At 37.9% G+C, this 24,106-nt stretch overlaps 1 protein-coding gene across 2 annotated transcripts in view; it reads right to left on the minus strand.

Moving 5' to 3' along the window:
• Positions 1 to 3,590: 3,590 nt before the first annotated feature.
• The window catches only part of RIC8B (RIC8 guanine nucleotide exchange factor B), a 38,832-nt gene continuing 18,316 nt past the window's right edge, over positions 3,591 to 24,106 (minus strand). For both annotated transcript variants that reach the window (XM_086753982.1, XM_010115408.2), the window contains 7 exons: positions 23,731 to 23,825; positions 18,867 to 19,020; positions 18,432 to 18,527; positions 15,756 to 15,900; positions 15,458 to 15,602; positions 12,822 to 12,941; positions 3,591 to 4,719 (listed from right to left, as the gene is read on the minus strand). In XM_086753982.1, the coding sequence (XP_086610108.1) occupies positions 4,608 to 4,719; positions 12,822 to 12,941; positions 15,458 to 15,602; positions 15,756 to 15,900; positions 18,432 to 18,527; positions 18,867 to 19,020; positions 23,731 to 23,825 (867 nt within the window). In that variant the 3' untranslated portion in view covers positions 3,591 to 4,607. The remainder of the gene's footprint in view (positions 4,720 to 12,821; positions 12,942 to 15,457; positions 15,603 to 15,755; positions 15,901 to 18,431; positions 18,528 to 18,866; positions 19,021 to 23,730; positions 23,826 to 24,106) is intronic.

Here is a 24,106-nt window from a genome sequence, read left to right on the forward strand (position 1 = left end):
TACCACTAAATCATCGTTTTTCCATGCGTGGCCAGAAAAGAATCTGACCTGGGCCTGGGCAGCTGTTTAACTTGCTGCTCATCAAAGACCGGCAAAGTCTGGATCTCAACTGTTTGAACAGTGGAACAGTCTTTTTACAGCCAGCCTTATTAAAGCACAGGATTTTATTAGCTGTTTTGTGGTAATAAGGTGAAGGACAATGTTGTGGAATGCTCCTTCAGGAGATCTGGGACTTTGTATACCGCTTGGGGTTTACTTTCCTCTTACAGGGTAGGATGCTTGGCAACCAACTAATATGCCAGCTTCACTGTAATATTATCTTCCTTAAAGTCACCTTTGACAACGAATTTTTCACCCAGGTAGTGGAAAATTATTGCTTGGAGAACTATAAGAGAAATATATTGTTGCCCAGTTGTTACCTTTTTCTTTCTTCTTCTTTTTTTTTTTTTTTTTTTAAGCCATTACAGATTTTCAGGTACTTGGAAAAAGTCCAGATATAGAGTGAAAAATCCATTTTGGCCACATGCAATATACAGCACTTGTATATTCAAAACATCGATGCTAATTTGGTTTTTCTCTTGGGCAAATTTCTTTAAATTTCTGGTAGTTTTCTCACAACAACATTTTAAACAGATTGTACATGTCCCTTTTTCCTGAAAACCACTTTTGGGGCACATAAAGTTTCAATTAGCATTTGAGAATACCTGCCAGGAAGTTTTCACGAACATTTAAACAAATACGTCTGAGCTATTCTGCAAAAGAACAAAGTATTCTGACAAATTTCATCTTTTGTTTCATAACTCTAATGGGAAACAAAGAAAAGCAAAGCTTCCAAATCATTGATGAGTTTCAATGAGAACTGTGTTACTTCAGACTGTGGATGCCAAAATAAAGATTGAAACACAAGTTTTTGTATTTGGAACTGACTGTGAAAGGCTTTTGGGGAACGAAAGGTACACGTCTCAGAAACCTGCTGGCTAACACATTTCCAGTCACCTCCAGAAAATCTATTGACATTTTACTCAGAGGAGTTCCTTCTTCCTATTACAGTATCTTCTGTGCCAACTATACTGAAATGTCTTGGAGGAAAAATGAAAGCATCGAATCACAGAACAGTTTGGGTTGGAAGGGACCTTCAAAGGTCATCTAGTCCAACCCCCCTGCAAGGAGCAGGGACATCCCCGACTAGATCAGGTTTCTCAGACCCTCATCCAACCTGGCTTTGAACGTTTCCAGGGGTGGGGCATCCACCACCTCTCTGGGGAACCTGTTCCAGTGTTCCACCACCCTCATTGTGAAACATTTTTTCCCTAATGCCTAATCTGAATCTACTTCCTTCTATTTTAAAACCAACCCCTTGTCCTGTCACAACAGGCCCTGCTAAAGTGTTTCTCCTCATCTCTCCTGTAGGCCCCCTTTAGGTACTGGAAGGCTGCTATAAGGTCTCCTTGGAGCCTGCTCTTCCCCAGGCTGAATTTATATAATTTATAGATTAATTATATATAATTTATATAGGCATGTATTTATATAATCAAATACCATTATTTCATATAATACAGAATAGCTCATCTCATATGGATGTAATGCGTCAATCAAATACATATACAATGACTCTATCAGAGCTACCGCGAGCAGAAGCAGCAAACCTTTCATTGCTCTCCAGGCTTCAGACTACCAGGCATTAAAATGTTGCAGGTGGCAGCAGATTCTCATGGTCGCGTCTGAACAGGAACTTCGGACGCTCATTCAAATGCAGATGTGGCACCTCTGTGCTCTGTTGGGGAGGAAAGAGATAGCATTCCCCAAAGGGGTCAGGCTCGATGACCAGTTTGCCAGTTTAGAGAAGGTTCAGTTGCCCAAGCCTCCAATTTTAGAGGTTCAGCTTTGAAAAGAAACTTGGGACCAAATCCTAATTTCACAGTAAACAAAGAATTCAGAGAAGTTGTTTTTTTTTTTTTTTAAACCACCAAATACTCACTTTACTTTTCTCCAGACTCCCAATCCAAGAGAAATCTCAAAATGTGCATGGTTACTTTGAAGAGAAAACAAACACCATACAGCACAAAAGGAAGCAGATGCACTGTTGTGTTGGAGGAACTTTGTCCCAAGATTTTCCAGCCGGTGCAGCTAAGGTTGGATCTATGTTACATTTCAACGATAAGCCAAAAATCTTGTAGCACCCCTTCTGCAAGCTATCATCTTGGAACAAGAGATGCTTTGGGATACTGCACTAGTGGAAGCTAATGTAACTACATCAACCTGCACTCCCACTACAGGCAACCCAATTTTGAAAATCACTCTTGAGGTAGAGGATTCAGGCAGAACCTTCAATGCCTGGTTATTATTTTTTAGGTTTTTTTGTTGAAGCAACATCTCATGTCTGTAAAACCTACTATGAGCATGTATTTTCCAAGATAAACTAAAGAGAAGAACTGTTTATTGCGAGTGTCGCTGCCCTGTTGCAATTGGCAGGAGCCAGATCACAAAAGCCTGGTGCTACACCATTTGTAACGAGGTCCCTGGAGCCATTTTTGGTTTATTAATCTCTTTTGCCAGCTAGTTGTAGGAGCATATTCTACAACTTGTAAAGCAACAAATTGAGATTTTGCTTTCTCATGCTCTGTACTCATCCCCCTGTAGCAACCCCTACAGAAGCCTATTGCTGAAATAACTGCTTCTCCAGCCCGAAGAAATGGCCTCAGCTGATACCAAGACAGTCAATTCCTCATTAACAGAGCTAGTTAAGTTTTGCTCCTCAGGGAGGGTTCCTAAATTTTTGCACCCACATTGGACTTAATCCTTGCCCATGCTGGGTTCAGAGTAGTCAGTGGTTGATGCTAAACCAGAATTACATTCCTGAGACTCAGTTTAGATGCAGCTAAGCGTATTTTTTTTTGCTCCTAGACAACTCCTCCCATTTGGATTAATCCATAATAGGTATGATTACAGGATTATCAATACATTGATGGGTTTTGCTTTAGCTATTGCTGTGTGGAAACAGTAGCTGGCTTTCCTTTTCATTCTATGCAAATTGTGATGTTCCATGTGGATGCAGCAGACTATGTAGCCCACGTTGTCATAACCCAAAACATTGATATTTTAACATTGAAAAAGGTCCCTGCTTACAGAAATGTATAGAATTCATGTCCCTAAGTTCACTTGATTTGGTTTATTTATTTATTTATTTATTAAAAAGGCATTGCTATGGCTGGGCAGTGTCCTTTAGGGAAAAAAAAATCTCCTGCTGAAAGGATAGCAGTGCATTATTTCTTCTAAGTCCTTTGGGAAGACTAAGGAGATCTGTGGAAGCTCCTCACATGGGAAAGCACAGTGTGATTTCATACCAAGTCCTCCCTTTACAAGGTCTTTGAACACCAACTTCCTTAGTTCAAGCCAGCATCAAGTTGTAAGAAACAAAGACAAACTGGAGAACCTTCACCAACCTCTGAAAGGTTCACAAGAATGGCATATGTATGCTTCTGAGCCAAAAAAAAAAAAAAAAAAAAATTACAAACTAGGACATGGATTATTCTTCATGCTGGGAGAAACTCACAGAGAATGAAACCAAGCAGGCAAAGAGGCAACAGCAGTGCAGCACGCCTAAAGTTTTAATCTTTGTTTTTAAAGAGTACAGAGTTGAAAGTGACACTTTCTCCTCTTTCCCCCTGTTCCCATTCTCTATCCCATTGCTTCCCAAGTTCTCTCTAAAAGGAAATATTTATTTGTTGACTAGTTTGACTTCCCTTCAAGTGAGGCATACCCGTTAATCTCCAAAAGTAGGCCCCAATTCAGTAAAACACTTGCACATGCACTTCACTTCAGTTCACTCCCATTCACAGCAACATTTAAGTGCATATACTTGAATGCTGTTCTGAATAGGGATGTTTTTACTTAACCAAAGACGAGCCGGGCGGTGGGGGCCTGTATATTTGTGTGGTCTTAACAGGGGAGGGAAGGGAGGGCAGATATACAACACACATCGTCTTGTTCCTAATTTAAAGATAATTTTAGTGGCAGCCAGTGACCCACACATTGGTAAAATCTTAAGCAGCAGCTTAAACAGAGAAGTGTGTAGCAGTAAGTAATCCAATGACATTTTTTAAAGGGTGGCTCTGAAATCACTGCTGAATGCCAGTTAGAGCAGCTTCACGAGGTCAGTCATACTTCTAAGTTTGAACACTCTCTGCTCCTAATGCCATTAAGCAAACACGCTTCTTTAATTACAATTATATAAAGGGAGAGATTGGCAAGACAATACAAAAAAATAAAATAGCAAGAATGGGAAAACCTACAGAGTTCAGAAAACAGGATTCTAGAAATTAAAGTGTTCGTATTTTATTTTACATCGTAGGCTTTCACTTTTTATCCCTTTGAAATTTCGTTTTAAATTAATAAAGATCATAAACTAATAAATTTATATGTTCTTTAAACAAACATAATAAAAAATCCGGACATTACACCACAGGACCTATCATTTAAATATGCCAATAATAGAACAGTTGAAGTGATGCTGGCTAATGTGAGGATAAAATGCCTAGATAAAAGATGTCGTGGCTTTGAGGACAAGTGTGGATTAGAGGAGAATTGAGAGTGAAGCAGGTGATGCTTTAGTCTGAATCTGAACTGTCTTGCTTGTTGGTATGGTACTGGCTGACTGCTTCTTCCAAAGGAGCCATTGTACCATCCGGCCGCACTCCCATTGGTTTTATAAGCTCATCTCTGTAAGAGATTTAAAAACAGAATATATATTAGCATAGGCACACATATCAATTCACATGTGTATAATACAGTCACATACAGTATACGCATTAGTACATAATGAGCCTTTAAAAGGAAGTTATTTCTGCTAAAGCCCTCTGTTTTGAAGAAAGAGGAACAAAAAACCTTCCAAAATAGGTGGGAGGGGAAGAGCAGGACAGATAAAGACTTCATTCATGTAGGCCAAACCTACTTAGCCAATTAAAGACACCATGAAAAGTCAGTGCCTAATAGGCTCAAGACAAGGAGCAGGTTCACTGTTTCAGATACACAAACTAGCTTTTCTTCTAAGAGTTTTCTGACAGCCATTTCCTCCTAAAATGTCACCTGCCATTCTGGCCAATGTATGCCCAGGCAATTAAAACAATGATTTGATACATATTCATCTTGTTGAGGAAATAACTCAGTTCCAAGAACAGACTCTGCCTACACCACTACTAGGGGTGTGTAAGTACTTGTTGATTCATTTAAAAAAAAAAGCTGACTGATTCTAATACTATTGCTTTTGTTTGTGGCAGTTTAATTACAGGATTGACAGCCATTTTAATCTCTTCAAAGCTCCAAAGGCCTCTCAGCAGCTAATCCAATTATATCTACTCCACAAGCTACAGCCTCATCTAAGAGATGATTAATTATTGATTAAGCCAATCAAAAAGTATTAGCAAAGATTTATTTAATCCTTACTTTTTATCACCTCATTTATATGTGGATTATGGCAAAAGCTGTAAGGGCAAAGATAACATTTTGATTTTCTGCTGGAAAAAAAAATAATGGAGAATACCTCTAAATATTCAGGAGTCACCTTAAATAAAGGAGTGGAGGCTCGATGTCAGTTTACCCCGTGCTTGAAAGGCAGCCCAGTAAAACTGCCAATTTAACACACATACCACCCTCCCAAGCCACTGACAATAAAACTTCATCACTCAGTGGGGAAGCAAAGGCATTTCACCAGCTCTCTGCCTGGTCTGCACTACTAATTTGGCTGAAAAAGGGGACAAAAATTGCTTAAACGCAGCTATCAATCTGACCTTAACCCAACCACAGGAACAGCAAGAAAAGCAACATCTGAGTTCCATGGCATGCGTACGCTAGATATTGTACAGTCAAGCAGCAGTTAATTTAAGTTTCCAAGAGTCTTTTTTTGCTCAGAAAGAGCAGAGACTAGCAAAAGAAACACAGCCATTTACACAGATATGGCAATCAGGTACTACGGTGACAGGCTCACAAATCCCACTGCCTGCAGCATTTCAGAAGACGAGAAACTGGACCTGGAGAAACTGCTGTGGTTTGGCAAATCCGGTCTGGGTGGGAAGCTGGAGCCAGGGAAGGAGGTTTGTAATGACCACACTAGAAGAGCATAGGCCAGACTCTGCCTGTGTGTGTACCTAAGAGTAGGATCTATCTTTAAATAGACTGGAGATAGCTTGCCATACTTGAGGACTGACAGCAACTCCTCTTCCTTCAGGCAATGCAATCTATAGTACGCAGATTCTGCCCAAATGAGAACACTCTTGTGTCACTTAAGTTTTCAAGTATTTGCTGGAGATGCGTGCAAAAAGAGATCAAAAGAATACTCAAAATCAGATCTGAAAGGGCTCAAAAAATGAAGACTGCAGATCTAGTGTCCAAACAAGACATGAACCCTCCCTTGCCGGCTGCATGAGTCCCCCACACGGGCAAAGCTGGAGTGCTTTGGAGTTGCATCTAATAGCAAACACTTTTTTCACAGGAAAAAACCCTATACATCTAAGGCCTTTTTGGCTTTTAAACTTTAAACACCATGATACGAAACAAATGTCCTTTGAAAATCTGTAATCAGTCTTGCTACAGTTCTTCAGTGCCACTTACTCTAGTTCAAGCATCAGTAGTGAGCTATTATTTTTGGAGAAGAATAACCTGAAGAATAAATCCTTGCTTATATTTTTAAAGTTCCAAAAGTAAAACATAGCTACAAAGAATGAAATCACCTTTGTTAGCTCTCTAAGCTGAGAGGATCCTACATTTTTGTTTTAAAAATCATAACACATACTCTTGGGTTACAACATTTAACATGGCAGCCAGAAGTCAAAGAATCACAAGATTTAATAGTCATTTACAATTTATTACTGGTAATAAGTAAATTATAATGGGTGGTAAAGGATAAAGAAACTTCAAGAAAAAGGAAAGAGAAACAAGGGAAAAAAGATCCCAAGGTCCCCTTATGTGGGGACCTCCCTCTCCTCCCATCAGGATACTTATAAGATACCAGTAAATACTGTTACAAAGTCCTATGTCATCATTTGTCAATGACAAAGAAATAGCTCTTTCTCTGCAACTTGCCTTTCGCGCTTCACTTTTACACCCTGCTACACACCCTCCAGAACTTGATAAGAAAGCTTTTTTTTTCTCCCAGTGAGTCATCTGTGGAGACACTGAACACCAGATGCAACACACGAGACACATCCATATGCACCAGTCTTGGTCTGTGGTTTTTGTGGTGTTCTTTTGGGGAAAAATGCACCAAGTTTTGCACAACAATGTAATGTAGAAGTCCAAGTCACTGAAGTGCATTTGTATCTTCTTTTGTGATGCTCAAAGGCCTGTTTCTCAGCTTGCTGTACTCATTTCAAAGTGCACCATTATGATCTGTGCTGTATTGCATTTAAGTTTCATTCCCAGTGCATTTCCTCCTCTCTAGGCTTTAACCATGAGCTAGGCTGATCTCACGTTTCATAGAATAACAAGGATGTTTGTCAATTACCTTTCTGTTCCTGCATGAGCTTCCTGCTTTGCAAGTCCTTGAACGGGATGAATGATGGTTGTTACAAGTTTGCTGTTCTTTCTCTGTATTAAGAGGCTGAACTCCATACATCCTTCCTCAGACAAATGCTACTCAGTAAAACTGAACTGTACGAAGACAGAAATATTCTAGGCCACAAAAAGATGAGGTAGGAGGAGAAGCAGGGATCAGCCTGTTTTTTTCCTAACCGTAACCTAGTTCTAATAAGGTATAAGGCATGGCGTCCTTTCACCAGTGAAGACCTGACTGCAAGCTCTGAACACTACACAAGCTTACTCCTGTTTTCAAAGAGGGAAAATACAGAGGGAGACAGATAAAAAGATCTGGGCTACCTACAAAGCTAGCTTCAGAAGTTCAGAACAGCTATCTGCTAAATAACAAAATTTTGGGTAGGGTTGCAAGAGGCATCACTCAGCTAACTTCAGTACCGCACAAGAGCCCAGAGAGCTGATTCTTACATGGTATGAATGGTCTCAGCTCTACCAGCCTCAGCAACTTGCCCAGTTAGCACTTGCTGCTTAAAGACCTCAGCTGAGCTTTGACAGCTTGGGCTCGCTGAGGATGTGCTTACTGTTTAGGGGAGATCCAACGTGGCAAGGGAAGCACAGAAACTGGCACGTATAGCCCAAGACAGTTCGCTATCCAGAAATTGGATGTTTATGGTATATGTAGAGGGCAGAAAAGAGATTGCTTCAGCCCAGCAGGTGGCAGTAGGAATACTTCTGTATCCATGAAGATATATACAAGTACACAATGTGCATATTTATACATATTTGAACATCCTTATGTGACCTCCCATATACTCAAATACACCTCCTTGCAACATTCATTTTTCTGATGCAAACAAAGCATTCTATTCACGTGTACTTAGAAACACACCATCATTAAACAGTTGGTAAAATGCATTCTCTTCTTCTACTTCCAGATCTCCCAAGAGTCCCCCCAAATATACCTATACAATTTTTAGCTTCCTGCTTGCCATTTAGCTTGATAACGACTCAAAAAATCATTCCCTTGTTTTGAAGGGTAACTCTTTCTTGTCTGCTCTATGTGCTATAGGGCAGTATTGACACATGGAATTAATGATGGTGTCTGTAATGAAGCAGCCATCATGTAAACACCAGTCTGCTCCTTTGATAAAATGGCATGTTAGGGACCTATTCACCTCCCTATAATTGAGTGCTACATAATAGTTCCGATCCTTTCATGTAACATTATTTTGTTCTATGATTAGAAAGGGGAGGAAAAAAAATATATGTAACATTGCCTTCTTCATTCATCCTGTGATTAATTTTGTGTTTTTAATGAGTATGGTTGCTTATTTAGACAGGTTCTCTTACATACTTGTTTTGTTGACTTCTGTTCAATGTACAACAAAACCCAAGCTGTGATAATTGGAGACCATTTCATCAGCAAAAGGATTCTTGCACTTAATACAAGGTTGGCTTGGAAAAAGCATTCTGACATTTTAAATTAGTCAATTAATACACAATTCTATCTACCATTTATAATAGAAAAAATGTTAGCATTTTTTCCAGACATTTTAATTAACACAGAGTATTTCCAATAATCTATGATATAAACAGACAGAATATCATACCACACTGATTTAATTAAGGTGGCTAACTCGATATTTTGCAAAAATGAAAGATGGAGTTAAATCTTTTTTTTTTTTGCAGATTTGTGGAGTTTTTCAAAGGTCAGAGATATGCATCACACACATACTGATTTACAGTCACCAAACAATTCTCAATAAAACAACAAGATGGTATTGACCCTTACTGCAGACAAAGCCCACAGAGTTACTTCAGGGCCAAATTCAGGCATCCAGCAATCTACCTAACATCTACATAGAATCATAGAATCATAGAATGGTTAGGGTTGGAAGGGACCTTCAAAGTTCATCTAGTCCAACCCCCCTGCAAGGAGCAGGGACATCCCTGACTAGATCAGGTTGCTCAGAGCCTCATCCAGCCTGGCCTTGAATGTTTCCAGGGATGGGGCATCCACCACTTTTCTGGGCAACCTGTTCCAGTGTTCTATAACTCGCATCGTAAAAAATTTTTTCCTAATTTCCAATCTAAATCTCCCAAGAGCTGCAGTAATCAAGATTTTTCATCTTCACTTACAGTTATAATATATACATAATCATTTTTTAAAAGTAATATCCAGCCAAATTTGAGAAAAATACTAATTTCTAGAAAAGCTTTTGTAGAACCCAACTCTATGGTAAAATATTGGGGCAGGGGAAATGAGTTCACAAACAATATTAGCTTTCCTCCACACATTTTGATAAAACAAAACTGCGTGATTATTTTTAATCGAGCCCTGTTGACAGTCAATTACCCCAAGAACAGGCTTAAATACCAACAACCTAAGAGAACAGTAAAACTTTGGAAGTAAGACCTGAAGTGACCAAAAGCATGGATCAGTTTTACATCACCTCAAAGCAGTTTCAATTCTTCAGTGCCAATGCTGAAGATAACGAGAAATCTGGAGAGCAAAAAAACACTGGCATCTTATGGAACAAGGGAGATAATACCACTTTATTACTTAAAGTTTCAATAAACCTGTACAAAGGCTACAGTGTAAACAGTTTGCAGCCATTAATGAAGACTAACTTTTCAATGAAGTAGTACTGTTTTGCAAATTTGTTTTCTGAGTTCAATCCGACATCAGGTAACTTTTAAAAAATGATACCATGCCAGTCAAAGCCAGATTTAGAACATACCAGTGACAGACTGGCCTCATTATACTCATCAGTCAGGAAGGGAAGCAAATTTGTCAGTTCTTCAACTTTTTTTTTTTTTTTCCCTCCATACTTTTCCTTTCTCTAGTGAAAGCATGCTAGCTCTTTAAAGCTTAGCTTCCATTACAGGGATGATACAAGTGTACTATGCAAACCAGTTTTGCTGTACATCATTCAAGTTCACTCTAAGCTCTTGTTCAAATTACACAGATAAAGTTACATAAACTTGTTCAAGATTAGAAGGAGGAGCTGCTGGTTCCCTGTCCAATCTTCTCCCCTCTTATAAGCAAAGCACTGCACCAAACTGAAACTGCACAGTTCATGGTATATGTCCCCTCCTATGGTGACAACAACAAAAACCAGCAGAAGTAGGAAACCTGCAACCAGCAGTCTGCCTCAAAGCAAGATTCAAAACCCAGAAGCAACTGAAGACTCCTATCAAAGCAAATATCCAGTTTAAATTTGTAGGTTGCAAACCAAAGGAAAAAAAACTACATTCCACTGGTAGATTTAAGTCTCTGAAAACTCCCAGCACTGAAGGGCTCAAAGAGGAGGCAGAAGTGTTCAATTCCAAAAACATGGAGAGGTTGTCAATGCTATGAGCATGTTACTAACTTTTTCTGCTTGTATACAAGTCCGGCAGCTTCCCATTTTATTTAACATCTGCAAAACCCACAATTGCACTCAATTACATTAATTAAAAACGTCCCACAGCCTCCCCAAACCAAGTCTTACTTTCTTTTTCCTTCCTGCCAGCACTTCCCCCATAATTTCTAGTAAAACAAGAAGGGTGGGAAGAACAGTCAAGTGATTTTATTCATGTTAGCACAGCACCTAAAAGGGTCACATCAACAACACTGCCCCACAGTAATCCCTATACTAAAAACCAACCAACCAAAAACCTCACAACAAAAAGAGTCTCAGCCCTGAAGAGTTCGCAGTCTAAGTGCTATAGAAGAAACTGCAGGTGGGTGTAACTGACACAGAAAGCCCAAGGTGAAAGTAATGCTACTGGCCAAGAAGATAAGTAGTGACACAGGGTACCAGCTGCTTAGTTATTGTCAGTTTGTAGCAGGCAACACAGCAGGTGCCTCCAATCCTCCAAACTGAAAAGGCTCTTATGCTACAGTAATGCCATTTGGACTTTCTGTGTAACTGCTGCAGTGATAGCAACTGACTTGTCTCCAGTCTTAGTTTATCTCTAGTCTCAGTCTCCCTTTAAAAAAAGTTTTAGACCATTTAGTAATTTTATTGCAGTACCCCTAACGCTCAGCATCTTTATTCTCTAGCTAACAGAGCAATCATTCCATTTACACAGCAGTTCAATTAAGATTACATGTGCATTGCATTTTCTTCCCTTTACTAAAAAGGCTGTAACATACTACACTTGTAAATAATGTGAAAAAGTATCCAATTACTTCACCAACAGTCTCAGATTAGCTGTTCTGAGATCCTTCCCTGCTTTCACTCTGGTTTATAATTCAGTCTTTGTCAGCTAATATATCAAATCCACATTCTCCCATATCTTTTGCTGTATTCCTGATCTTTAAAGGAGATGTAAAAATACTTAGTTTGCTGAATTTGTCTCAATAGATCTTGTTATTTGAGTATCTACAGACTCTCACAAAACACAAGCACATTTCTAGCTGCTAACTTTTCCCATGTTTGGAGAATGATCCATTTATATATTTACCTAAATTCCAAAAGCTCAGTTCAATGGTAGATCAGTATTACATTAAGTATTCCTCAAGAATGTAAAACTCTGCTTGCACAAAAAGCAAACTACAAGCAATCACTCCAGTATGGCTACAAGTATGGGGGAAGAAAAACCTGCAAATTCTTGCCATATTGAGTCAAAGAGAAAAAATGTTGCAGCTACCAGCACAGAGCTGTTCCCTTTTTGTATGTAGAGAGTTATAAAATAAACATAAAAATAAACTTTCTGTATCAATAACATAAACTTTTATGTCATATTAAATACCATTTTCTTTTATGGCATTACCCCAGTCATTTGAAACAAGTTATAAAGGCTCATTTGTAATCCAGTCCACACTTATTCTAATAAATCCACAATAATTCTTAACTGTAAATTCTATTTAAATTGCTCCATTATATAATTTATTGCTTCTGGTGACAAATATTTTCACATTGTATTTGTTCTTCATATAAGCAGCAGACTTAAGTCATTACCATGAGACGCTGTTCACTGACTTGCAGAAAACGAGTATACTTCCCTTGGGCTTAGATTGCATCCCATACTTTAAAAGGAGAAATTATTTTCATTCTTATCAGCCTATCCATTTAGAAGGCAGGTCCCCTCATCACCAGATCTTCCCGATTCTGTCCAGTCCTCTCCAAAAGAGGTCCCCTCTGAAGCCTTGTTACATATCACTCTTTTCTTTGAAGTGCTAAACATTTTTCTCTGCAGTTAAAGTGGTCCTAAGAGGTTGACTATAGCAGTATTTTTAAGCACTAGACCTTAGTAAAGAGCCAGGATATAAGCTGCCTCCCTCAAAAGCAGCTGTGATACAATACCTGGAAAGTTTATCAAACATGTTGACAAGCTTCATAGCTTCATATTCCTTTTGCTCTTCTGTCATTTCATCCATTGGATTGGGCATTGGTTCTTCTAAGTGACCAGTGATAAGGTTAATGCTGGAGGTGGAAAAACAATGCAGTTTACATTTCTACAGAAATATGTACATAAATTGCCTATCTTCTTGATACGAGGAAAAAGGCACACTAACAGAAACCACCAAGACTAAAACTGTCTGAACTGCATGTGAAAGTTTTTACTATAAATAATCAACTTTCATATTTAAACCTTTTTTTTTAGCCTTTTCCCATGAACTGTAATTCACTGTTGGTCCACTGTATTAATTTCTTGTTAGCTACTCAAAAATACACAGTCCACTAGTGCTTGCTATGTTATAACCCATACACAAGCAGTTTGAAAGCAGGGGAATAATGATTGTAATAATGACAAGAGAAATAATGACATAGATGGGGAACAGAATGACAGATACATGTTTGTAACTGATTCTTACAGGTTCAGTTTTAAAAATATAGACAAGTTCCAATTACATTTTCTTATTCATGAAAAAATGTTTAATTAGTTTACTATTCCCCTCCCGTGTTGATTTTGCTCAAACCAAATTAAGGTTACTTTACTTTGAGAATTTACAACATCAGTTTTATTTTCACTATTAAAAGTAAAAGGCAATACAGAAATGGTAACAAAAGGAGAGAAGTAGTTTTAAAGAACACTTTCAGGGAAAATTATCTTTTCAAGCAGTTTAATTACAAACATTTAAGAGCAATACAGAAAATTAGATGCATAAAGCAACTGATAGTTGTCTTGAATGTTTAAGTGTCAGCTTTTAACTACATAGATGTTACAGTTTTATTTATATACATATAACTGGTTGTTAGGCTTTTGAAAGAAGAGCAGAGACAAAAGAGCAAGAAAAAAAATTCCTGAAGTACAGAAATAAAAAGAAGTTTGTTTCTTAGCATAGAAGCCATATAATTTCTGAAACTTCTCATACATTTAATCCTGTCTTTCATTCGTGTTCCTTAACAAGAACCTTTCAATAAGCCACAACCCACCCCTGTCATATACCTAATCATAGAATCACAGAATAGTTTGGGTTGGAAGGGACCTTCAAAGGCCATCTAGTCCAACCCCCCTGCAAGAAGCAGGGACATCCCCAACCAGATGAGGTTGCTCAGAGCCCCATCCAACCTGGCCTTGAACATTTCCAGGGATGGGGCATCCACCACCTCTCTGGGGAACCTGTTCCAGTGTTCCACCACCCTCATTGTAAAAAAATTTTTCCTTATGTCTAATCTGAATCTACCTCCTTCTAGTTTAAAACCATTATCCCTTGTCCTATCACAACAGGCCCTGCTAAAAAGTTTGTGTGAGTAATTCAAGGAAAACAGAGTAAAGCAGAAAAATAACATGCTTCAGATGCCCAGTATCAACAATTCCAGAACCTTCTTAAAGTGCCATTAAATCACAGATGTAACATGACAAACTGAAACCTCTAACACCAAGTCAATTATAATTAATAAAAATTAACAGAGCTTCTATATGATCACTGAATTCTTAAAAAAAATACACTGGATTTCTGATGCATGACTTCTGGAGAAGTTGTTTTGCTCCTTCCATATTTATCTATGTGACCTACTCAATTCTTCAGAAAAAATTTCGTACCAAGCAATCTGACTGATTGAAACTAGACCTACTGGTTTCTTCCTTTTTTACAAAGTCCAACTTAAAACCTTAAGCCACATTTGACACCTCTTTCTTCAGTAGTGTGACAACTTCATGTGGATTCTTGGAAAATCTGGGGCAAAAGCCACCCTTGCTAAGTTGGTTACTATATTTTTTTTCCTAAGATTTGCTCAATTGTTAAAAAAAAAAAAAATCTCTTTTCACACTTCAATTTTAAGTAGTTTAAGTAGTTATTCAGCCTCATAGTCTGTAAAGAAAGGCTTCCACCTAAGAACTCTCTCAAACTTCCTCATAGTTACCATGATGCAAAGAATTCCTTTAGCTTTTTTGCTATAGACTTGCCCCCTTTCTCCACCTACTTACATCTCAACCACTTAATGACCATATACACACTGCAGGCTTCCAGCTTTTGATGAACCTGTGAAGAAGGTTCTGTTTATTCTTAATGTCTCTTGTAAGGTGCTCTTCAAAAACTTTTTGGCCTGCTTTGATACTCTTTTACAGCATCATCTCCGACAGCCTCCTTTACTCCCATTTAACAATTCCATCTTTTAAAGTATCCATTTAAATAGCCAACACACGTGTACCCCGAATCTCTAATATGCATCTTGAAAGTGCTCCTATGCCATCCAAACATTTTGCATTTTTGTTCCTTATTTCTTTTTGACAACCATATAATTTTTACATAGTTCCCCCTACTGAAGTTAAATCATTCTCATAGTGGTTTTTTGTTTTGTTTTGGTTTTTTTGAGCCATGTGACTATTAAAGGCTAGTTTCTCAATAGTTAGACCATTAATTCAACAGGAGACAGTAGTTAATATAAGCACATGTAATTCCAAAAATGGCCTCTCTGGAAAAGGTGAAACAAAAAAGTTATGTCAAAACATCTAAATTGCAACAGGATATGCAGAATTGAAAACAATACTGTACTTTGGTTTTGCAGATTTGTATTCTTCTGTATCTGTATCTTCATCATCTGAGTACCAATGCTCTCCTCTTCCTCCTGCTAACAGGCCCCTTGCTGCCAGCAATCCTGCTGCGTTACCATAGCCTGTATATTTTAACAAGGTGTCAACTGCAAAGAGTGATACAGAAAACTATTCAGCTATAATCAGCTACAAGACAAAAACCAGCATAGTGTTACAAGAACTGAGAGTTACAGCAAGACGCAAATATACTAATTACAACAAGACTTTCTATAAAAGGGAGAAGAAGTAGTAATTTTTACCTCTCTCTTTACAAAGAACGAAAAGAAATTCTCCTGCAATTTGCTTTACTCCAAGGTCAACATGTGTCATAAGGCGCACAAGCTTGTTTCTCACTGTTGTGCCAACTTCTGGACGATTTGATACGTCTCTTAATGGAGGTAATACCTAGGAGCACAAAAAAAAGAGAACCAGCATAGAACGCATGGCAATACCTATCCAATCCTTGCATAAACAAACACAGTCAACAGAAAAGAAAATACTGTAAGCTCTGCTCCTTAAAAAAAAAAAGGAATAAAATCAACCCAACTATGCTTACATGCACTAGTAATGACCCTTGCTTCTTAATATATTCAGGCCTTCTGGTCTGCCAACCTGGGCAGAAGAGTACTCAGTCCCAAACGTAGACTTTAAAAAAAAGAGACAACTATTAGGAGTTTAAGAGCACAAATGAATGTCCCAAAATAGCTGGCCAACAGGCAGCAGTAACCTCATGTTCTTTGTTTCTTCTGTTTTACTCAGGTATCCAGTCAAAGCACTAAAAATATCAGCTTAAGGAAACCTACAGTATTAACATGATGTATAATTTATCATACAATGAATATATTTACAATGAAAAATCAGGAAAATAAGTAACATTGCAAGTTCTACTACCATAAATTTCAAAAATTTGCTCTACATGAATAGAGGAAATGCGTATGTCTCCCAGAAAAGATTGTCTTAACAGCTCAAGCTAAATTTAAAAATATTTTGGAGAAAATACTATTTAACATTTCTTCAAACACACTATTTTCTAATTGCGCACTAAATGTCATTAATGTTGTTAACTTCGACCCTTAAAAAAGGCAAGAAGTGCCTGAAATATGAACTTCCATCTCCTTGTGCATATGCCTTCAGATTCAAAACATACAGTAATTTTTCCACATTAACGTGATATGATACGATCTGCAAACAAATCCAGGCCATAACATGAAACGTTTAATGATCTGAAGACTCCTATAAGAATTACGGATCTTCAGTGTTTTACTAGGGAACGAAACCAAAGCTGTTATTAATTGTCATAAGAAATCGCAAGTCCTTTGTCTTCTAGGTGTCTAATGTAAAATGCCATGTTCTGTGCAAAATTACTGCACAATTACTACTGAAATCAGACTCACTGGGAAATGATACTTAAACAAATGAATGCTACAGTACTGACTATTTGAAAAAAACAGACCCCATCTTTTGCAACCTAAGTATTCAAACAATTAGCAAAAATATTTTACTTTGTCCCTGCTTACTTTCCCCAATGGGGACAGTACAACAACTGCCATTTCACAATGTGTTGTAAGAATGAATTTATGTTTTTAGAGTACTCTAACACTAATACAGTGATGAGTACCATAGGATAGTCCATGAGGAAATTAATCATTCTGTCTTCAGATCAGAATTTGAATAGTGCACAATAAAGCAAGCCTAAGGCAAACACTTAACAATGAGGGTAATTGAAAATATCAAACATCCGTTCATGCAGTTAGCAGTCTCCATCCATTCTATGCACTATATGAGGCAGCAGTTCTGCGGTAGGAGACAGCATGCAATTACATCTTGACATCTAGATGCTGAGATGTCATAAAAACATGCAGACAACTTCATTTTCTAACTTCTGAACATTTGGCTCTGCTATTTATTTATTTATTTTTTACTTAACAGATCAGAAGAGCATCCTAGGAAAGAACTGCTGTAAACAAAAACAATAAACAGCAAGAACGAGTTTCTTTAATTCCTCAAAACCACTTTCCTGTATAGATGAATGAGGCCGAAAAGATATGCTCTTTTCCATTATAAACTCCATTTATGAATTCAGGTGCAGTTTTGATCTTGCAGCGGCATCTATGATGCAACTCAAATATCACTGCAGCTTAGAAAAAACAACAGCTTTCAGCCAGTTTCAGCTGTCTTTCCCTTGCTCATCTTTTAACTTCTCTCCACTCGACTTCAGGAAAAGCAGCAAAACAAACAAAACACCACACTCAACCCCCAAGCCACAGAGATCCTTTAGATCTTTAACCATGGCATGGAAATCTTTTTTTTCCTGTAAAACACCTACCCACAATCTGTACTTTATTAAACAACTTTTTTCAGATACCAAGTGACAAAGTGTGCCTCTGTTCAGAGACAGAGTTTTACTCTGACAGAACAGCTGATACACACTGGTTCACCAGTTTCAATTCCAACGACTCTTGCCTGCTGAGGTCAAACTAAAGCTGAAGTAGAACCCATTAAAACACCTGTAGCCTCACTGGCTACCTCACAGCTTTGAAAAGTTTTATGAAATGCACTGAATTTTCCTGGATATGCTGGATGTAAGGGGACAGACCTCACTGAGTTCTCTGTCCCTGTGTCACATGATCCATGGTGACCCACATTAACGCAGCTTTACAGTATCCTAATGTTGTTATTTAACAGCTCTACAAAATGTATCATGGAACTAAGGCCATAATACCTATTGATTTACATGACTGAAAATTATTTCTATAGCTGTCAGCTGTCAGAGACCTAAGAGGAAAAAAAAAAAAAAAAAACACTGCAGAAAACTTTCTGGGTAATTTAATATGAAACCGTTCATACTTTTAAAGTATCAGTGTCATGCACTGATGTACAAACCTCAAAATTTATCATTACCTTGATAATCAAATTTTCATGAATATTTTACTTACCTGAGCTTTGATAAACTTCCTGATATTCCTATGAGTTCGGCAGCATTCAGTTAATAAACTGAGAACTGGTGTCAGACCTTCTCTATAGCTGCTTCCCTAAAACAAAACCAAATACAAATAAAATATTTTTAAGAGCAAATATTCCTTTTTCAAATCCTATGAACCCTTCGCTAAAGTCATATACAACAGCCAAAACATGAACTTTACATAGATATAAACAAAGAGCCAATATTCATCCTTGCACACACACAAGCAAGTATCCTTCAGACATTCACAGGAATTTCTTCTCAGTTTTGAGGTATTTCACAACCTAGAAGCAAAGACATCCATATTTGTGCTAAATACTGCTGAAAGTTTTGTAAGAAGCTTTACGTATGTGCACTTTTTGCTTTAATGAAAAAGGCCCCTTTTGTGAAGAATCTTTGCAGCCCATACCTTGTCTATTCTCTTCTCCATGAAATCCAGTAAAATTTGAATTGCTCCCATATTCATACCATTGTATTTTATATCTGTTTCCTCTTGGGATGATGGACTAATAAGAACATCCAAGCAAGAAACGGGAACATTGCTTAAGAGGTTGATTGCATTGCTGAAACAGATTTAAAAAATCCATTATTCATTTGGAAGAAAGAATTAAAACCAGAGTACAGCTCACCATAAACTGTTTGTACAACTGCAACCAAAAAGAGGCCTTGCAACTCAAACAATGCTTTATTTTCTGCTCTCTGGGTTTTAAAGAAGGTGGTATGCATTATCGCCTGTGTGCTGGCTCTTGGAACAAACAAGGGAAAAGAAAGACAAAAGCTCCAAAAGCTATACTGCAGCAGTGCATTATTGCTTCCAGCCCCCACAGTACGCCATCCCACAGATAAGGCACAGCTTCCAGCAGTGTGTTACAGCAGCTGATCTCGCAGGACAGCAGGGGGAACTCTCACATTGATTTGCAGCGGTCAGAGTTTTTTTCCTCCTTGAAACTTAACACATTTTACAACACATCCATATTACCATCATTAATGTGACAAAGTACACCACAGAAAACATTTCCTCCTCCTATAACAGTGGGGTGTGGTGGCAATTTCTCAGGTCCCCTGATACATTTTCACTTTTGCATAGCTTGCAGTGTACAGGAAATACAGAAGGCTTTTAACACATTAAAAAAAGATTCAAGTTTATTTACCAAGCACCACCTTTCAGTAACTGGCAGTCTTTGCATTCTACAAAGCACAAAGAAGAGCACTTCCTAAACACCCATTAAGTAATTTAAATTAGACCACGGGGTCCCTCCCTCCTCTTTAAAGGAGTAAAATGAAACTTACTTTGCAAGGGTCTCTTGTATAGCATACACCCCTTGAGTTTGCTATCTATCCTGTTCTCATTATACAGACCTAGCTTTGTACTCTTCCTTCACATGGGCAGGAGTATGTGTACGTATCTGTACACAGATGCTGCAAAAATTAGAATTCTGTCATTATTTACTTGCTGATGCCCAACTGAACTTATAAATGGATATATTCAGAAATACTACAGAATTATTTAGACTTTCATATGCAGACCTCAAAGCTATCAATGAAACTACGAGCACCGATGTTTCAAGGACTGGCAAAGTGTTCAAATACAGAAAACTTTTCAAACAACTTAACACTTCTAATAATATCTACTTAAAAGCTGCCCTCAGTTTTTGTGTTATTAATACAATTCTAACAAAGAACTAGTAAAAGAGAAAGCAAATCACAGCAATCAAACATAATAGGATTTCTAACAAACATGCTGGTTTTGGTCTGATCAGACTGGGTGGCTGTTCCACATTGTGCCATCTCCCTTTTGCTCTTTTAGCAATTGAAATTCAGACAACTTCTACTTTTTTGAAAGCTTGTTCTCTTTGTTTTGTTTCTAATTCCTGTTTAAGATACATCTTCTATATCATGGAAGTTATTCCTCTCCAATAATTCAGGAAGAGTCAGAAACAAAACAGACTAAAATTCAACAAATATTTGGTGGCTTCAGGCCTTTCATCAAAAGTTCTCTTTTTTACCAGTTTCTTATTAAACAACCAAGTTCCCAAACACCTACAAAATTAATTTTCTGGATCACTGTGTCTGAGCTATTCTTTTCAATAAATGAAGCCCGGCTTTCTGATCTTTGTCACTCCACTGACAGTTTTATTTGTGGTAGAGGAGTGTATGAAATTCTCCAGCTACCAGGAAGTCAGTGACTATGCACAGATCTGCACAATAGCGTTTGCATTCCTACTCCAGGGGGTAGAAATACTGCGTATATTACTCTCCCCTTTTCGGCTTCCTAGAGATCATTAATCACTGGGACATGACATCCACCCACTCATGCTCCCAGCCCCCTCCTGATATGCAAATTCAGAAGCAAAGGCCTATTTAGAGTTGCTGAATGCCTTGATTAAAACCTTGTTAGTGGGTAAAAATGGCACTCACTCTAATATGTGGTGCTTTTAGCTGTTCATATTCAAACGTTAAGTAATGACATGACAGAATCACAATAATGACAACAATACCAGGTGCTAAATTAGTTAAGATATTTTTATAGGTAACTTCTGCTTATTTATTAGAAATAGAGGCACACTGACAATCACTACATCACAGCTCAGGGCATGTATCCAGATCTGATGTTCACATAAAATAAATCCTCGGTTTACACATTCAGAGCACAAGCATTCATACAACGTGCTTTAACAGGCTGCCCAAACCCTTCATTTAAGCATCGCACATTCAGCACATTTGCAAACTTAGAGAAGTGCAAGTGATCAGCAATTCTAAGAAATACACTTATGCCTCCCTGATGCTTCATAAAGTTTATTCTGCATTCAACACTGCTTAAATATTATTCAGTTTTTAACAGTATTTTCGTAATTGCCTTACTGATAGGCTCCAGGTGGAAAACAGAGCAAGAAGTTGCACTCTGCTCTCTGACTCACACCTCATCTCTAGCAATAAAGATTGGACGGTCAGAGTCCAGCATACTGAGCAGTCCAAACAATGACACAGCCTCATTTTTTTAGCTATGCTATGTTAGCTAACCTGCTAACCCAAGTTTACTCATTCAGTATTGAAGCTCCTACCAGGAATGAAAGTTTTGCTTGACCAAATACATCAGGGGACTGAAGTGGGGCCCCCTGATCCAAGCCCCTGATCCCTCTGAGGATTTGCAGGGGCATTACCTCAGACTAGACATTTTCTATTCCAGAGCTGCCTTCTGATGAATAGGTGGAAAAGCTTATTATATTATTCAGCTTTTATTGCATCCATAGCATTCAAAGACAAAATTCAAGTTCTGCAAACGGGCTGAAATATTTAAATCACAAAAGTAAAAACCCATGCAGTGCTCTTCTAGCACATGTAAAAAAAAACTCCGAGTATGACATAAATCAAGATCAAATACTACAGGCAGCAATACTATACCTGCATTCTTTCTTCTATCAACTTGAGCTAAGTGTAGCTAGTTTGTTTAGCTAACAGAAGGAGAAGGTTGTTTTCCCAGCATAACAAAGACTGATGTAGTGCTATACAGAGTCTGATGGAGAAGGGGGAACAACTGAAGTGATAACCATCCTAATTTCTTTACTGCTTCCCCCTCTCAGAATTATGGAGAGCCCTTGCCTTGACTTGGTGTCTCCATAAGACCCATGTGGGCAGCACCTCTACACAAAATATTCCTTCTGACTGAGAAACACAAGGACAGAAATCACACCAATACTACATATTCTCCACAGCTGCCTACTTCTAGATGTAAAGCCCTTTTTGGATCTCATCTGCAAGTGTCTGCAAAAGCTAAATACAAAAGGACCTGCATAACGTGCATCCTTCTGCAATAGCACAAGATAATTAAATTTTACAGCGTTATATACTTTACAGGGTGATTAGACTAGTCAGATTCCTGAACAAGGAAACAGAACATGTCTTCACAGGAAGAGCACCAGCTGTATCATAATTCATCAGAAGATTAGGCAGTCTTGCTGACTATGTACAAGCTTAAATACTAGAAGCTGATCTCTATCTTCTTGTGGTCATCTAATTTATCCAAAGCTGTTCAATTTTCCCAACAGTGTGGAACTTATTCCTACCATCCTCCTTAAAGGAGGATGAGAGTGCAAAACACCCACCATAAGCAGCAGCAAAGAGAAAACACTGACTGCCTTTTAGGATACACTCAGTACTAACTTTAGTCATGGCAACTACTGCAGCGGTATCCTAAATTATTCCAAACTAGTCTGCACCAACTGAGAAGCGCTCTGATGTAGGATTTTAGTGTTCACCTACTAAGACTGTTGATGTCTAAGAGCTTTTTAAGATTTTAATCAAGTTCATTTAACACTTTCAAGGTTGCTGGGTGTGAAAAGCTATATCCTTCTTCCTGGAGACTGCTGGTTCAGAAGACGATCTTCAAAAGATCCTACACTTAGATCTATGGACATCTCTGAAGAAGAAAATGGCAACATTAACTTTCATTGCCAAAAGGTAACATGGGATATTGTTTGAAGCTACCATACTGTCAGACCCTGTGAACAACTGACATACTTGGATAAAAATAAAGTGTCACGGAAAAAAAAAAACAGTAACACTAAGCAGAGAACCACCACCTCACCAAAAATACTCTGAATTTTGATTGAACTATTGTCTGCAAATACATAAACAGTTGCGTGCAGGACTGAGAAAAAAAAAAAAACAAAAACAACAAACAACAAAACCAAACAATGAACCTAAACTGCAAGATGATTCACTCATTTTGGGGGGGGGGGGGGAGGGGGGGGACGATTATTACCAGAGGACTTATATTTATACATTTAATAAAGCAGCCTAGAACTACTGGAGATATCAACTTGTTACTTCCATCCCAATCTATCAGAATTGCTAAAGTCACATATAAAAATCTCAAAATGCAGTTTTTCCATCAGCTTCTGCGCAAAACAACAGAAGTTGCATTCCACTTCAATTTGCACTATCCCTAGAACTTCCATATGTATTTTCATCCTCAGTTATACACATATACAAAAACAAGAGAAAAAAAAAATTTCAAAAAGGTCAGCTTCATTACTAGTGATCAAAAATAACAACATTGCCAGCCACTTTCTCTCTGGAATAGTGGACATGCTTAAACAATATTTCAGGCAAACAGCTTTCATCAAAAAGAGTAATAATAGTTTATTAAAAATTAATAGTTTTAATTGGTTCTTAGATTTCCACTTTAGATTTTAGGCAAAATAATTTATTTTCTTTTTCTAATTTTAAATAAATAACCTTTTAACATAGATTGGTTCTGCAATTCTACCAACCTGTGCAACTCTTCTGTTTTGTCTTCAGTAGGGCCCGTGGTTAATAAGCAGTGTCGAAGGATGGCAGCCATGTAACGAAATTGATGAGATTCATTCTATATAAATATAAATTATGAAGATATTTTTTCATTTTGAAGATTGCAAGTGGGGGTTTCAGGTCGCTAGAATAATAAAAATTAAAAATGGAAAATACCTATTACATGATAACATCCATCCCTATCAATAAAAAGACTGCACCTTAGAGTTCACTGAATGCTTAATGTAACATAACTGTCATATGCTGGCCTTTTACCTAGGCCTTGTAAAAGTCACTGGGGACTTTTTTTCCCAGTTCAATGAGCCTTCACTACCAGAAAACACTGTTACAATTCCATAC

This window comes from Chlamydotis macqueenii, chromosome 1, assembly GCF_036417535.1.
Source record: "Chlamydotis macqueenii isolate bChlMac1 chromosome 1, bChlMac1.mat, whole genome shotgun sequence".
Lineage (NCBI taxonomy): Eukaryota > Metazoa > Chordata > Aves > Otidiformes > Otididae > Chlamydotis > Chlamydotis macqueenii.